This window comes from Passer domesticus, chromosome 6, assembly GCF_036417665.1.
Source record: "Passer domesticus isolate bPasDom1 chromosome 6, bPasDom1.hap1, whole genome shotgun sequence".
NCBI lineage: Eukaryota > Metazoa > Chordata > Aves > Passeriformes > Passeridae > Passer > Passer domesticus.
In genome coordinates, this window is record NC_087479.1 from 27197455 (window position 1) to 27213944 (window position 16490).

Sequence of the window (16490 nt, forward strand, 5' to 3'; positions counted from 1 at the left end):
TGAAAACAATAATAAAAATGGTAATGGTAAAAGCTGATTTAGTAATATAAATTACTTCTCCTGGCAAAAATATTTCTCCCATCTGTTTGTTAGATTTTGGTAATGATTTCATGGTGCTTTTCTGGTATGTCTTATCAGATGCTGCAATAAGTGATGGTAATTTGGAAACAAAAATTAATACAACAGATCTAACAGCGAGTCAGCATGTGCTTGTGTGTGCACTTCAGGAACTTGGAAGTCTCATTCATGGCTTAGGAACTACAGCAGCACCATTACTGCAAGACTCCAGTACAGGTACAAGCCCTGAATTATTTTGTGAACCAGAGTATAAGTTCAATTTATATTTGTTTGTTCACTGTGATCTTCTTTGATTTCTTATGGCTATTCTTCATGTGTTCAGTATCCTAACCACGATCCTCCATAGTTCTTGTATTATTTTCTGTTTTAATCCAATGAACTTAAAAAAAAAAGGCGAGGGGGAGGAGGGAAAGTCAACTGCCTTACAGGCTATAGGAAAATTTCAGACATCGCCCAAAGAGTTCTGTATGTCTCCTAACCTGTACAAGAATGTCAAGGAAAAAAATACTTTATTAAATTTTGCTCCATTAAGGGTTGTATTTAAATTGCAACACTTTGTAATGTTTATAATAAAACAGATTGAGCTGGGTGCCTTTATTGTTCTTACTTAGCTGCATCCATGGCATGGATTTCTACTTCCTTACAGAAGCCTACAGATATTTTCTATGTATGTTGGGGGATAACTGTGCAATATGTTAGGTTTTCTCCATAATGTTATATTTCATCCAGGATAAATTTTTCTAAAAAGAGCATAATGATTTAAATTTGTTACAATTATTTAAAAGTAAGAAAATAGACTTTTTCAAGAGAAGTATAGAAATTGGATCATGTTGTTTGCCAGTCCTGTGTTTACATTTTTGCTTGTTTGACAATCTGCTTGCCTCTTTCTTAAGTGTGTTTGTGCATATTGTTTTTCAGGTGTTCTGGAGGCAGTAATTTCTGTCATTCTTCACCCCAGCATTTCAGTTAGACTGACAGCAGCGTGGTGTTTGCGCTGTATTGCAGTAGCACTGCCCTCTTATGTGTCCCTGCTGTTGGATCGTTGCATTGAACGACTCAGTGCTTTGAAGTCCTGCCCAGAAGCAGTAACTGGCTATAGTTTTGCTGTTGCTGCTTTGCTGGGTGCAGTAAAACATTGTCCTTTAGGAATTCCACATGGAAAAGGGAAGGTATGGTATGAATACTTTTCATATATGCTGTTGTTATATTTTTTTGCAGTGATATTTGCATGTTTTCTTTGTGACTGATCACAATACCCAGTGATATTGATGAGATACTTTGGTTCCTCAAGAAGAGGACTTTGAAGCATACCGTGACTCAAACAAGCACGTTTTTCTCACATGTATGAGGAGCAGAAATTCCTGTTTCTTGGGAATGCGTCTCAGGTGTGCTTACAACAGTAACTGCTGTTATGGATTATCTTGAAAATCTTTGGTCAAGTCCAACCGATAGACACTTTTGTTTTGTTTTACAGAATATAACAGAAATCAGCTTCCTGCATTAACTCAGTCTAAGTTACCAATCTCTTCACTAGTGCAGATGCTGTGCTCTGAAGTTTTAAGGATATGCAGCTGTAGAAATAAAGACTGGGGGAAGGAGCTGTTTCCATCTTAATGGGAACTTTATCCACTGAGTTACTCATGTTAGGAAAACTATGGTGGATCAGAAATGTCAGCAGTACATGCTATTTTTTTGCATAATGTAGGAACTTACATTCTTTCTTCTGGAAATAGCTGTTTCAGCATCAGTGGACATTAAGAACATTCTGGACATTCAGAGTCCTGACTGATGAACTTTTCCTTCTGATTGCTGAAAGGTCATGCAGAGAGAACAAAATGAATGGAGTTTGCCTACTTTTATAGATAAGAAGTGGCATTCAAATACTATGTACCTAAGCAGAGCTGAAGTTTCTGTTTAACAGAGAAACATAATTCTTAACAAAGATTTCTTTTAGAGGAATATAATAGGATGAAATAGGGCTAGGGAGGAGGTATGGGAGGGCACAAAAAAAAAAATGGGAGGAACACTGTATTCAGTACTAAGCTGGCCGGGGGAAGAACAGAACAGTTGACAAAAGCCCTTTTCTGCTCTCTCCTAGGAACACTGCCAGATTCCAGACTAGTTTCTCTTCTGAGGAGCAGAAAGAGACCAGTGTTGAGTAGAGCAGTTTTGACAAGGGACTATCAAACACAGACAATAGTGATCTGTAGAGAAGCTGTTCTGTATTAATGGATTGTTCTTTGAGAGGGCAGTTAGAGTTGCAGGTGGAACCTAAAGTAATTAGTGAGTTTATATATATTTAACATTCTGTTCTATTGCTTATAAATCAGTTTTTAAAAATTCTTCAAATATCAGGCATTCCTCCTAGTACACAGAGAAAAATTGTCAGAAATAATTAAATTACATCCATTCTAGCATCTATACTTTATAGGTAATGTAAGTATACTAAGTTTTTAGTGATTTTTAGTAGTAAAATTAAAAAAGGTACAGTTTTATTTTAGAATCAAATGTATTAACTCTAGCAGAAATTTATACAAATACATTTTGTCTTTTTCAACCACCTGGTAGCATTATGGAACTGGGAAAACTAATACTTTCAGATTGGAGAAAAGATGTCAAACGAAGTTTTGGAAGTGTAAAAACATTAATGAAGCAAACTTTCATGTGCAACCTTTCATAACATTTTAAGTGTGAAAAGAATTTATATAAGGATGTTTTTTAAATGGAAGCTTTTTAATTATGCTTTTGATAATGACACTTCTTGGAATACTGACTTATAAGCAGTTTATTTTGGAGACTGGATATAATGCAAGATATAAGATATTTTTTAGCATATGTGAAACATAATTTAAGCAAACTACATGCAGAATACTTACAGCATTTGTAGCCATTCTGTGGTAATTGTACATGGGCACAAGGGTGTTCCTCAATGTAAGTTGTAGGTACCTTTTGGTAATAAGTGGAGTCACCTTGCATTTAGCACATAGTGGGCATGTGCAATTATTCTGTAGCAGCTAAAATAGGATTAATTCTAACTACACTATTTTAATTTATTTGTCAGTCATATAATTTGTTGATTTGAAAAATAGTCAGAGAGAATGGTAGACTTTATTCTGTAACAAGGATAAAAAAGATAATTACCACTCTCAACCCTTCTTCTGAGCTGTAATTCATAGATGTCATGCATGCATTGTGACATAAACAGAATATCAGATCACTTGCATCCTTCCAATGCAGGTTCCTGTGGAAATTATCAGTTGTCATTTTACTGCTGATAAAGGAGAGGGTACAAAGCAGCAAAGGAATTTATGTAGTACTCCAGAGAACTGCTGAAGCTGTCCCAGACTAATACTGAAGTCAGGAATTGCAGCTTCATGAGCTTGAGTTTATTGCCATAGTGTAAGAGGAAGATGCCACTCTTCCTCTGGGAGCAAGAGAATAGGATTAAGTATTACACCAAATAGTATTGAAAAAAAAATTGGTAACTACCAAAATGTGATTCTCTGTTTTTCTCTTTTACTTTGAAGGTAATCATGACAGTAGCAGAGGATTTGTTGTGTTCTGCTTCTCAGAGCAGTCGCATTTCACTGCAGCGAATGCAGGCTGGATGGCTCTTGATAGGTGCTCTCATGACATTAGGTAGTAGCTTTCTACAATTCTTCTTAATCTACATTAAGGTGTTCAGTGTTCTGTCTCTGATTTTTTGTTTGAGGTTTCGTCTAATTTACTGGTGCAAAATAACTTAAAAACCCCCAAATGTTGAAATATTTAGAAAACCTTTCTGAGATAAAAATGTTATCTCTTTCAAATTTACTACTGGGTGTTCACTGGGAGCAGTGTCAGAAAAATAGTGATTAGAGTGGGACTGCTATTAATGAAATGTAGATAATAAATTTCAAAGTGAATCTAACCAAGTGTCCTAGTGGTCATGAAGAATTTTAAAATAAAAAAATGAGCTAATAATTTGTATTTCCTTCTTGTTAGGCATTTGAAATCTTACAGAACTTTTCAAGATGTATTACTAGTCAGATTATTGACTGCGATCAATAAAATACTAATGAAGAATGTATTTTATTGGCTTTGGTCATATATTTAATGTCTTCAGGTATTACTTCTGCCCAACAACAGCTTTTTTTTTTTAAATTTGTTAACATTGTTATACTTAATTAACCTAAAACAAATGTTTGCTTTTCTGAACATTACTATTGATCTTTTATGCTGGTGATCCACAGGGTCTGTACTTTGTAACAAACAGACATTGTGGTTGGTTTGGTAATGTACTAGTAAATGTGTCAATGGGTATTTAGTTATTTACTGTTTTGGTACTTATTTTTCATATATATTTGAGAAATTATATGTGAGAAGGCTGGAAAGTAGCATATGGTTTAGTTCACTCATGTAAAGATTTTGTGAACACAACAAAAAAGAGAAGGAAAGAAAATTTAAGTTTTATTAATCCTTGATTGGCCTGACAACTGCCAATATTTACAGGTCCTGCAGTTGTCCAACATCATCTCCCACGAATCCTGTTACTGTGGAAGTGCATCTTTCCATCATCTCCTAAAGACCTGGAAACAGAGAAGACACGAGGAGATGCATTTACCTGGCAAGTAACATTGGAAGGTCGTGCTGGTGCCCTGTGTGGTAAGCAGGATTTACTGTCTTTCTCTGCATATTTATAATTGGGCTCTTAATTAATTTGCTTTCTGAAAGAACAAGAACACTTCATACTGATTTTTTTTCACTAGATGATAAAGGCTATATTTCCTTCCTATATAGCATATATGCTTGTATATCAATGTTTATATATATGTTTCATCTTGTAGGGAAAAAATCCCAACAAAAGAAACAAACAAAACCAAACAAAAAACCAACCAAACAAAAAAAAAACCCAAGAGAGGTTTTCCTCTCCTTCTTCTAATGAGTATATATTCAAGCAATAAATGATAATCAGAAAGGTTGCTTCTCTTGTTTAGCAAACAAATCACAACAATGACTGAAGATCCAAAGCAGGGGATGTTCTGTTGTTTATAAAGTCTATTATATCTGGAAAACAGTGGTTCTGTTTTCTGCAGGCAACTTACAAAATAGAATTGGTGAGTCATTCAAACATGTTTGTGAAAGTGGAAGGACTTGGGTAAAAATTACAATTAGGTAGTTGTGATTCTCAACCAGGAAAGAGCACTTTGAATGTGGCTGCTCTCTGGTAGGCTGCAATTTTTTATCATGAAATGCTGTGAATTTGGGGTTTCAAGAAAATACCCCAGTGATCTTCAAATACTGAACGTGTTTCAGTCTTGTGTTCTAGAGTACTAAAGAGTGCTTTGCTTTCCAGAAATGTGAATCCTGGTATAGTAAGCACCCCTCTGTCTCAGTATTAAGATATATCACAAAGTCTGGAATTCAATAGTAATTTCATTTTAGAAGTACATAAAACAATTAACCTTTAAATACTTTTTCTTTAGAAAATAGGTATTTAATATGGTATATTCTCTAGGTGCTTTTGGAAATGAAACTCAAGTTTAGTTTTCTGTAAATTATATACATATTAATTGGTTCCTAGAGTATAGTAATTGAACTGAACTTCAATGGAAAACTAGTAAAGTAAGCAGTAGGTCACTTGATAATCCTCCTTTTTTTAAAATAATTATTATGGAATTACCATGAAGTTCAGTTACTTACCATACGTAGTTCTTAACAAAATGTGATAAATAATTGCATTTATGTATGCAATTAAAAGTCAGGATATGACTGTCCAAGCTCAGACACTGAAGTGCATCTGACTTTTTTAATATCTACTTTTACTCATTATTAGTTATGTAGGAATGTAATTACTTTGCTAATGTGATTTTTTTTCTTCAAATATCTCACACTAAGTAAATTAAAATCCAATTCCTTTTCTAGCTATTAAAAGCTTTGTTTCCCACTGTGCTGGTCTTCTTACCGATGAAGTTGTTCAGAGACTTCTTCCTCCTCTCCCAAGTGCTGTTGATTTATTGACACAGTAAGTGTGTGTATAAAATTGTAATTTGAAAAGCTGGAGTAATCTGTATTTGATTAGAGCCCTTTCTAAAGAAAAAACTTTTCAAGAGACAAAAATCAGTGTTTATGTGCTTGCAGATTCCAGTGTTGTGAAAAATCTAAGGAAGGGTTTTTTAAGGTCGTTTTTGTATACTGCTTTTTTAATAAAACATACTCATTTGCATTTATATACCATTATTTTTTATTAAATAAGACACTAAGTTCAAAAATATGCTTTGAAAAACATCTTTTGGATGGGGATATTTTTTGTATTTAATTTCAGATCTAAGCTGGAAAGAGTTTTATTAAACTTCTGCCTTTTGAATATAGAACAATTTAATGCATTTGGGTTCTAAGCTCTAATTTAGAGAACTATATCCACAAAAGTTTGTTGTGATAAATATAGGTACAATCAAAGGAAACAGAGATCTTGTTTATTGCTCTAGTATTAAATGAAAATAATGCTTAGAAATGGACAACAGACATTCTGTCAGAACATGTGAAGTAAATTGGTTTCCTTTTATTGTTCTTTGTGCAATCAAAATGTACTTCTACTATGTATAGATTTTAAAAGCATTCATTAGTGTGGTACAAATGAAACTGGGGTGTTGCATAACTTCAAGTCCCTCCTATCTATAATGTGCTTTTTATATTTTAAGGCTTTCTTCAATATACAAATCATATGGAAATTCCTTAAAAACACCATCAACGGTTTACAGACAGAAACTGTATGAATTACTAGCAGTATTGCCCCCAAAGGCCTATGAAGGTAGGTATTTCCATACAAGGAGAAATCCATTAAGAATACCATGGGCTCATTTTAAAGTTTTTGTCCAACACATATTCAGCCAGCAAAAATTAGTTCTGCCTTTTCTAAAAAGCAAACTATTTGCTCTATTTAAGTTTGATGAATTGTAGCAAAGTCACTGTGGCTTTGAAAAGCTAGTGTTCATGATCTTTTTTCCCTTCTAATACCAATGCAGACCCCTGTTACAAATAGACCCTTTCACCCTATTTTTGGTTGGTACTTGAGGTTAGACAATGTTTCAGTTTCCAGCTAATTGAAAAATTTATTTTCTTTTATGCTTGTTTTACTTTTCCACTAAATCCTAATTTCCAAAGGTGTAACTTTAGCTTAAACTAATTGGATATAGACCATTGAAAGAATTCAAATTAATTGATTTAACCAAGTATATATTAGAGATACATTACTCTGATCCTGTGCAGATTGTGGATAAAGGGTTTGTATTTAGAGAACAATTTCAACAAAATCTGGGGATTGGCCTACTTTTTATAGGAGAACATAACAAAAAGAATCTAGGTCTCTGATAGATTAACTATGCACTGTAGGTGGATGGGTCTAACTTTCAGCTAGAATATTTAATATCTTTGTTGTCTTTAACTCATTTGTTGTACAGTAGTTTATGGACTGCAGTAGGAGCCATAGTGTTTTTGTCAGCTGTGAAGAGATGCAGAGGGTATTCTTCAGGATAGAGACGATATGGAGCAACCATGCTCTGAATTAGCTGTGTTCTCTGTATTTTGGAGGGAATCCTTACTCAAATAATCTGCTCCATCTAGTGGTAACTGCTAAGGGAATTGGGACAAATCCCTTACCTGTACCTTAAAGCTGTTCTCATGTTAGAAGTATGTATATAATGAAGCATAGTGTATAATACTCACTTGTGAATGAAAATTACACCTCCACCTCTGAGAGCAAGTTATTCCTTTTGTTCTTGTATTACAGGAATGACATGTTACAGAATACAAATATTTGGGTATGGCTGGTTTCTTGTTGTGTTTGGGATTTTTATATATGTTCTAACTTCACCACAAATACACGGTGTTTTGTAGTGTGACCGGCAAAATGTACCTCTTGTGAGAGAGCAGCCTAGCTGAGAATGCTGCATTCTAGTACAAAAAAATAAAGAAAATGCTTGAAAAGTTTATTTATAATAAGTGGGCACCCTGCTGAAATCTTTGAAAATAGTCTTAGAATCAAAGCAGTAATTTGACAGGTGTAGTCTCAGAAGTGTACACGCATGTGTAATACAGAAGTATGAGAGTAGGGAAAGAATGGAAATGCATACATTGCCAGAACTTACTTTTATATATCTTAACATACAGGTATGCTTAATTTAAAAATGCAATGAAAAGTTTCTAAGGTAAAACTTGAAACAAATACCATTCTTTCAATCTTACTTGCAGTATGATAGCTTCATGCAGAAACTGTATGTATTCACAAATACTGGGAATTTTTAAAATAAATTGTGTGGAGAAGCAATGTCACTATGGAACTCATTATGCTTTTTTTCAATGTCTACATTTAGTCAGTATAAATAGGAACAATATTAGGAGTACTCTTGTGTTGCACAGCAGGGCTCATTTTACATATCTCGGAGTGACACACTGATTGAGAAGCTTTTGCCAGTTCATGGTTTTATTTATTTTGTATTTGTTTTCTTCAGTCCAGGTAGTTAACCAGATGATAGAAATCTGTAAGTTGTTTTCTTCTTGAGAAAATTGATGATAGAAATGTGTATCAGGACTTGTAACTTCTAATACTTGTGAATAATGTGCAAAACTTGTTTTCTTTAGCACAAGAGGAGCAAAACAAAATAGCCAGGAAAATAAACAGTTGAAAACAGACTATTCATATACTTGAACTTCTTTGTCAGTGCATGCATTTAAATTTCTGAGGCCTGAGATACTATGATTTAGGCTCTGCTTGGTCCTTTCCTGCTCACTTTCTGCCTCTTCAATGTTTCTTTCACTGCTTTCTGTCATCATTAAAAATCATATCTGCTCAAACAGCAGAATTTTACAAAGTTTTACCATGAGTGTGCATGAATCATAATTTATTTTTTGCATTATTTCAGCAGTGGTAGATATGAGAAGAACATATTAGGTAAACTTGAAAATCAGTGAAATACATTTAACATGTTTTAGTTGCTGTCTTCCTTTGTGTATGAATGGATAGGACTTGTAATTTATCTGATCCAAAGTATGAACTTGTTAAGCTGAGGAGAGCTGGTTCTAAGATGACAAATCATATTTGTGATAATTTTCATGTGTCATTAGTTTTGGATTATAATGTTCTCATGTTTTCAAGGCTAAACATTTATTTCTTGTGAGTTAATGTAAAAGGTTTTATATTGTCCAAATTGAAAATTTCACAAAAATAATTTCAGTGGCTTGAATTCTATTAGATTTCTTGATGTTTTCTGTTGTCTGAAATTAATATGTTTTGTCAGACAACTCATTGGGGTCCTTTTCATTCTTCAGCTTTTTTGTGCTTGTTATGTTTCACAGTTTAAACCATAAAATTGAATACAGGCATTCACTTCTTTCTTAATAGGTTGGGATGAATTGCTAGAATGCTGAAACAGCATTCTGGGTTAAAATTTTGAACTGTTTTACATTGGTGTAATATTGTTTAAAGTGTTGAAGATTGCCAACTGTCCAGGACTAAAATAAACCTTTATTTGGTTAAAAAATGCTGGGTATCTCCATGAAATTTTATTTCAAAATCTGGTATTATTCATAGGAAGGGGATTAAAAAAAAAATTTAATTGTCATGGTGATGAGTAATAATGAAAGAACAGTTTCTAGTTGTTAACTATAATAGTTTTTTAAAGGCTCAATTTCCATTCCTTTCACACATTATCTGTGCACTTTGCAATACATTTGATAGTGCAAACATTTTGCATTTAGATTTGAATAATGTTTTCTGGAAAAATTACGTACTTGCTTAATTAGCCAGGGAGGCAGGCCAAACAAACAGATGCCTGCAGGGGAAACAGGCTGATAGGGCCAGGAGTTTGACGGGTAAGGGAGAGAAAGTCAGCGTCTCAGAATAGGTTCTGTTTCCAGGCAGGGTTAAGTATCTGGTTGCAGCTATCAGCTCTAAGTATGCTAATAACTCTGCTTGTGCTCATCAGGTGCTGAAAACTGTGTTGTCCCACTTCTTGAAACTTCCATGTCTTGAAAATTTATAAGCACCTTCAGTGCAAACATGTTATTGTGTGATCAGCTAACATCCAAATAGAATCTAAGGAATTGGATATGTGGTGTTAAGTGCCCATCTCTCTCCTGTCCCCACTTCTTAGTGGTGATAATTCCCAATTCATGGGGAGTTGACTTTTCAATCTTAATGCTCTGGAGGCAAATTGTTATGTAATATTTATATAAAGACCGAGTACATTCTTTAAGATCAGTTCTGCAGTGTTTTTCAACACAGTTGCAAACCAGTCCTTTCTCATCACATGTGATTCAGCACTGGAAATGTTTTCTCACTACAAAGACTATTTTAATGACCTAAAGAGTCTGACTCAAAATGCCCAGTGTTGTTGTTTTTGTATTGTGTACAACCTAGTCAGAAATATGTGCAACAATATGTGGAAGTTTTAACTACAGTGAAATTTATCATAACCTACAATAACTCCTACAATAAACCTACAGTGAACTCCTGCTTTGGTTTTTGCAAGCAAACTCCTAAAATGGGGGACTGCATTCATCAGCTTTTGTTTATTTATCAAACCTATGGATGTTTCAAATTACTTCTGCTTGCCAAGTTGAAGTATTCCTTTGTGATTACATAATACATTCCACAGCATTAATTTTCAGGAAACAGAAGAAAATATGGCTGTGTTCATAACTGCCATTTCCCTTCTATTTTATTTGTAAATGTAACTAATTTACTGACAGTTGTATGGCATTATGTCTTCTGTTTTTCTGCTTCTAGATTGCTGTGGGTGCTTAGCTTACTTATGTCAGGTAGTGCTCTGTGGCTTCCCCTCTAACAGTCTTCTCTAATTAACAATTTGAAAACTAAGGAGAAATGTTACATGGTTGTTACTATTTCAGTATAAATATATTGCTCCCGAAGTTGCTTGTGGCAAGTAACTAACCAATAGTTTTGAATATTTTTTCTTGAATTTAAAGGAGACTTCAGTGCTGTTCTGAAAGAGTTAGTGACTGACTTGACTGTCGCAGATAGCCAGATTGATGCCTCTGCATTCTTGCTTCCATCCCTTTGTCATGAGAACGATCTCCTTTTACTCGGTCCTTTACTGCAGGAGACTGACCACCGATTTATTGAAGAGCAGGTACTTTTTGTTCTGTTATAAAGGTACTATTGTATTTTTGTATAGTTGTAGCTATTTAGGTCAGTGCTTATTTAGACTTGGTCAAACATATGGCCATCACTCTTTTCCTTCTTACAGCTCCTTTTAGGTAACAGCATAGCTGGTGGCAGCCTGGAGTATGACCCTTATTCAATTTATGAGAAATGTGCAAAAGGGGATTCAGTACCTAAACCACTACCTCCCGCATTATCTGTTATCAGTGCAGCAAGTCGACTTTTTGGAGTTATGTTTTCCCACATAACAGAATCTCACAGGTAAAGTATTAAGTGTAACTGCTGGGGAATTTAGGAGATGTTTTAAGATGGTTACAGTGTTTGACATTGATTGCAGAAGAAAACAGTTCTGAAAAAATAATGAATTGCATACGTGGAGCCTGCAAACCATCTGAATAGCATCAGACCAACAAATTATTGGACTTTTCTCTTTAGAGTTACTGACAACGAAAAGGCACATCCAAAAAGAGGTTATTGTCATAGCAAATCTGTGGACCCAGAAAAATAATGGGTTTTTTTGATAGCCAGATCAAAATGGAAGCTATTTTGGGAGATATTATGCAGTTTTTGTGGTGCTTAATACATAATACGTTCTTCATAAAAAGTGGATGGGGAGAAACAAGTGCGTGTCTCAACACAGTTCTGTCAAAATAAAAGAATGCTTGAAAGAGATCAAGAACTTCTTTTGGGTTTTTATCTATGTATTTTCTCACTGCATACATGGCTTTTTGGTTTGTTTCACATTTATAAACACACTGATTGCTAAAGCATATAATTCCTGAAGATTTTTGCATGCAGTTGCTTCTGTGTACTTCTGTGTGGTAATATTTTTTTTATGTTTTTGTCTAAGGCTCCAGGTGTTAGAACAGTTGTTGAATTCCATAAAGCAAACCAAAGGATCTCGACAACAAATAGTGCAGCTACATGTTGTGTCAGCCTTTTCTACTTCCTTAAAGGTAAATCTGCTCGCTCTCTCTCTCTCTCTCTCTCTCTCTCTCTTTTCTTGGTTTCTCTTTCTCTCTCTTTTACTAAACCACAGCATCTCTTGGTTCAAATAGATCAGAAATAGATCAGTTGCTGTGGTTTAAACCCAGCCACGCAGCCACTCACTCTTTCCCCCCACAGTGGGATGGGGGAAAGAATTGCGAGAGTAAAAGTGAGAAAACTCTTCTGTTGAGATAATGACAGTTTAATAGGCAAAGCAAAAGCCATGCACACAAGCATATCTAAAAAAGGAATTAATTTCCAACTTCCCATCAGCAGGCAGGTGTTCAGCTGTTTCCAGGAAAGCAGGGCTCTGTTGTGCCTAACGTCACTTGGGAAGTCAAAAAAACATCACTCCAAACATTCCCTTGCCTCCTCCCAGCTTTATATGCTGATCACAATTCCACGTTAAAGGAAGAGCTGCTGCAGAGCATTGTCACACTGAGAAGTCATGCACAGACCACCAGAGACTTGAACTGCTGTGACAGGAGCCCCTTTGCAGCAGGCAGCCCCGAGAGCAGACAGGTGTCCCTTTGTCTCTTCATTGTCACATAGACTCACTCTGGTGTTCTTCCTCCTTCTTCCAGCTTGACTCTGGATTTGCTGTAACAGAGTGTCAGGCATCAAATCGATAAAACTAAGTTATTTAATAGACTTATCCAGCAGCAGGTCAGCTTAAGCTGGGTACCTCTGGAGAGGTACTCATGACAAAAAATCCCTAGGCAATTATACCCTTATGATTTAGGCATCAACCCTTCGTATGCTCTTTACATGCCTTGCATGTGTCTCTGAGCCCAGTGGTGATTTTTGGTAAGGGGTCTTCTAATATGTTATTGGGTTCATTCCCTCTGTCTGTGCAGGTAGCTAGTTCTTAAGGAATTGCAGCTTCTGCTGTCCTGATCTTCTGATTTCCATTTCTGATGTCCCTGCTCTCTGGCAGAGCACAGAAAACTAACAGGCCCTAGATTTAGGATAACCATTACCTAGCAGTAACCAAAACATCAGTGTGTTATCAATGTTCATGTGCTAAAGACAAAACACAGCATTGTACCAGCTGCTATGAAAATTACTCAGAAAATTAACTCCATTCCAGACAAAAACATCTCTAGATGTCTGTCAGCCTAAGGGTTTACCTAAACCAGCTACTCATGCTGAACCAGTAAAGCTGGGCAAAAAGTATCCTGAATCACTGAGTATTTTACCTCCATGTAATTCATTCTGCTTAAAACTTACTTATGCTAAATAACTATCTCTTGACTGCCATATGGTATAGAGTCTCCCTCTGTTCCGTTGTGGCCAGCTATCCCAGCTGTGTTTCCTCCCAATTCCTTGTACACCCCCACTGTGCTCCCTGGTAAGATGGCAAAAGAAGCAGGAAAGGCCTTGGTTTTGCATAAGCATTGCTCAGCAATAACAAAATATCTCAGTATTGTCAGTCCTGTGTTCAGCACAAATCCAAAGCGTGGCACCATGCTTGCTACTGTGAAGAAAATTAACTGTACCCCAGTCCAAACCAGCACAGTACACAGAAATTTTTGTTTGGATTAACAATCAAGGTGATCAGTCCTATTTTCTATGGTAATACATTGTTTTGTGTTGTCATAGTTTTCTTGAGTGCAAATGAATCACTGTTTAATTTTTTCCCTTTTTTAATACTAGTTTTAGGGAAACCTGTTCTAGTAAACTCTAGTGTACTAGCATCCATACTACTGTCATTCAAATAAGAGAGATATGGAAAAGTTCTGTTTATATAATTTATTTTTCACTGTCTTTTGTATTTCTTGCTAAATAAAAATGTAATAATTGGCAAAATAACGTGATCTCATAATTATCTGCTATTTGTTCATTTTCCCTAATGCTTTCTTTGTATTTTCCTCTGTTCATGTGGAGTTTTCATTCTTGACTTCTTAGACAAATGTTTGGAACTGAGATTTTTTGGGGGGGCAGGTGGTTCTTCTTGATATTATTTCCTAAATTTTATGCTAGTATATTGGTTTATCTGGTTTCACTGCAATCTATCCAGGATTTCCTAAAACCATAATGCTGATACTATAATGTTGTGCTGTGATGTACAGTTATGTAATGTTAGACATCTAACTCTCATAACAGCAAATTCAGAGATTAATTCCTCAGACAAAGGGGAAGAAAATCAATCCTTCTGCAGGTCTTGTATTTTTTGCACGATGGACAGAAAAGCACACTGATTACTGTCTAACTGTTTAATATATCTAATATCTGGTTTTAGCACTTGGCGAACTGCAAGGGAAGTTTAGGTTCAGAAGAAGTTAGAAGATCTGCCCTGATCTTGGTAATGGGTGCCTTGGAAAGCAATAATCCACTTCTAAGATGTGCTGCTGCAGAGTGTTTGGCCAGGTTGGCACAGGTGGTTTCTGACAGTGCCTTCACTGCTGGATTAGCGCAAGTCAGTTTTGACAAGTAAGTTCACAATGAGCATGAAAAGAGACTGCTTGAGTTTAAAAAATGTTTAAAAAGCCTACCCGACACTTATTATGATAATTTTCAAAAGCTGGTTTCCTTCATGAATTTGATGTCACTTCAGAAATTAACAGGAAAGAGCACTGCCTAAATTCTGCATATATTTCTTAGTGTGAGACTAACTAAGCAAGCATGTAGACTTTCAAATGAATTAAATTGTCTGCTGTTCTAGCAACATCATTTAAGTGTATCTAAAATATTTTTGGTACTTTCTTCAGATAAGAGACCATGTCTGGACTTAGAATTTTGGGAATATAATTGTGTATATAGGAATATAATATTTGGGAATATAATTTTTTTTGCTGATTATATACCAGAAATTTTATTTGTAGATGTGCTTATTACATAGTAAGAGTCTTGGTGATTAAACTAACAGCTTCCTTTCAATTAATAGGCTAAAATCTGCTAGGGATGTGGTATCAAGAACAGGTCATTCTTTGGCTCTGGGATGTCTGTATAGGTACCTGGGAGGAATAAGTTCTACTCAGCACCTGAATGCGTGTGTTGGAATCCTTTATACTTTGTCTCAGGACAGTACTTCTCCTGATGTACAGGTACTTGTCACTTACATAAAAATGTTATGTTACAAATTAACTAAATTATATTCTGGAGTTTAAGATTCTTTTTCTTGTAAGAATAAGACACTTGACAATCTCACAGGCATACTTCACAGGTAACAGCTGGAGCAGCAAAGGCAATGTAGAAGACTGGCCCTGCTCAAAATCCACCATCAACCACTTCCATAGCAAGAACTATGATGAGATGTGGGAGATTCTTTTTCAATGATCTGTGAGACTGATAAGGCTCACTTCAAAACAGTATCTGATGTTTTAGGGATTGATTCTTTCACATTCACCTATATCTTGACTTTGACTATATAGTACCTAGGATTTTCTGTTTATGAGGGGACTTCTTTTGTTTGTGTCAGTTTTTGCCTCTTTTACAGTGTTAACCTCACAGCATATTTTGTTGAAGGGTCATAGAGTAAATAAAAGGGATTTGTAGCCTGAATACTGTAGAACTTGGTGGATATACATCATTGAGTAAGACAAGAAATTTTAAAGACTATTTAATGTTATTTTTCTGTGGCTAAAACTGCTATCTCAAAGTATCTTTGCACAAAGAGGAACTGTTTGTTGACATGAAACAGATGTGGCTATTGGTGCAAAGTAACTGTAACTACAACAGTAGGTTATTTCAGAAACTCTAGTATTTTTTCACAATTTTGTTCTCGCACAGGGAGCTGTAAGAAATTTTTTAAATAATAGAATATAATAAAGAAATAATAATCACTGTTAAATGAATTTACTATCACATTCAATTTTTTGTTTATTAACAATGAGAATTTTAAAATGGTTGTTTCACTGCACAACATAGAGTTCCTTGTAAAATATTCAAAATTACTTTACATCAGATTGATAAAGTTTCTTTGTATAACTTCTCTGTTCCTTTGGAACGTAAAAGTGCAACTTCTATTGCATTTTGTCACTGAATTTCACTTTTAACTAGTAAATTTTTAAAAGGTCTTATTTATATCATATATAGATTACATTACTGCTTCTCTTATTTTGCAGGCATGGGCACTGCACTCTCTGTCACTAATAGTAGATCTGGCTGGGCCCTTGTATCACGTGCATGTGGAACCTACCTTGTCTCTTGTTCTCCTGCTGTTGCTGAGTGTGCCTCCGGCTTACGCTGAAGTCCATCAAAGCCTTGGTCGCTGTTTGAATACACTCATCACCACTCTGGGCCCTGAGCTGCAAGGTAGAGA

The 16490-nt window shown here is 35.3% G+C and overlaps 1 protein-coding gene across 8 annotated transcripts in view; it reads left to right on the plus strand.

The window, feature by feature from the left end:
* The window catches only part of HEATR5A (HEAT repeat containing 5A), a 64124-nt gene that overhangs the window by 22052 nt on the left and 25582 nt on the right, over nucleotides 1–16490 (plus strand). For all 8 annotated transcript variants that reach the window (XR_010364486.1, XM_064424019.1, XM_064424021.1 and 5 more), the window contains 12 exons: nucleotides 139–294; nucleotides 997–1247; nucleotides 3606–3717; nucleotides 4570–4722; nucleotides 5983–6082; nucleotides 6759–6868; nucleotides 11044–11207; nucleotides 11325–11500; nucleotides 12090–12195; nucleotides 14469–14659; nucleotides 15114–15273; nucleotides 16294–16483. Coding sequence is in view for 7 of the 8 variants with exons in the window: in XM_064424019.1 (XP_064280089.1) it covers nucleotides 139–294; nucleotides 997–1247; nucleotides 3606–3717; nucleotides 4570–4722; nucleotides 5983–6082; nucleotides 6759–6868; nucleotides 11044–11207; nucleotides 11325–11500; nucleotides 12090–12195; nucleotides 14469–14659; nucleotides 15114–15273; nucleotides 16294–16483 (1869 nt within the window). In the remaining variant the exon portion in view is untranslated. The remainder of the gene's footprint in view (nucleotides 1–138; nucleotides 295–996; nucleotides 1248–3605; nucleotides 3718–4569; nucleotides 4723–5982; nucleotides 6083–6758; nucleotides 6869–11043; nucleotides 11208–11324; nucleotides 11501–12089; nucleotides 12196–14468; nucleotides 14660–15113; nucleotides 15274–16293; nucleotides 16484–16490) is intronic.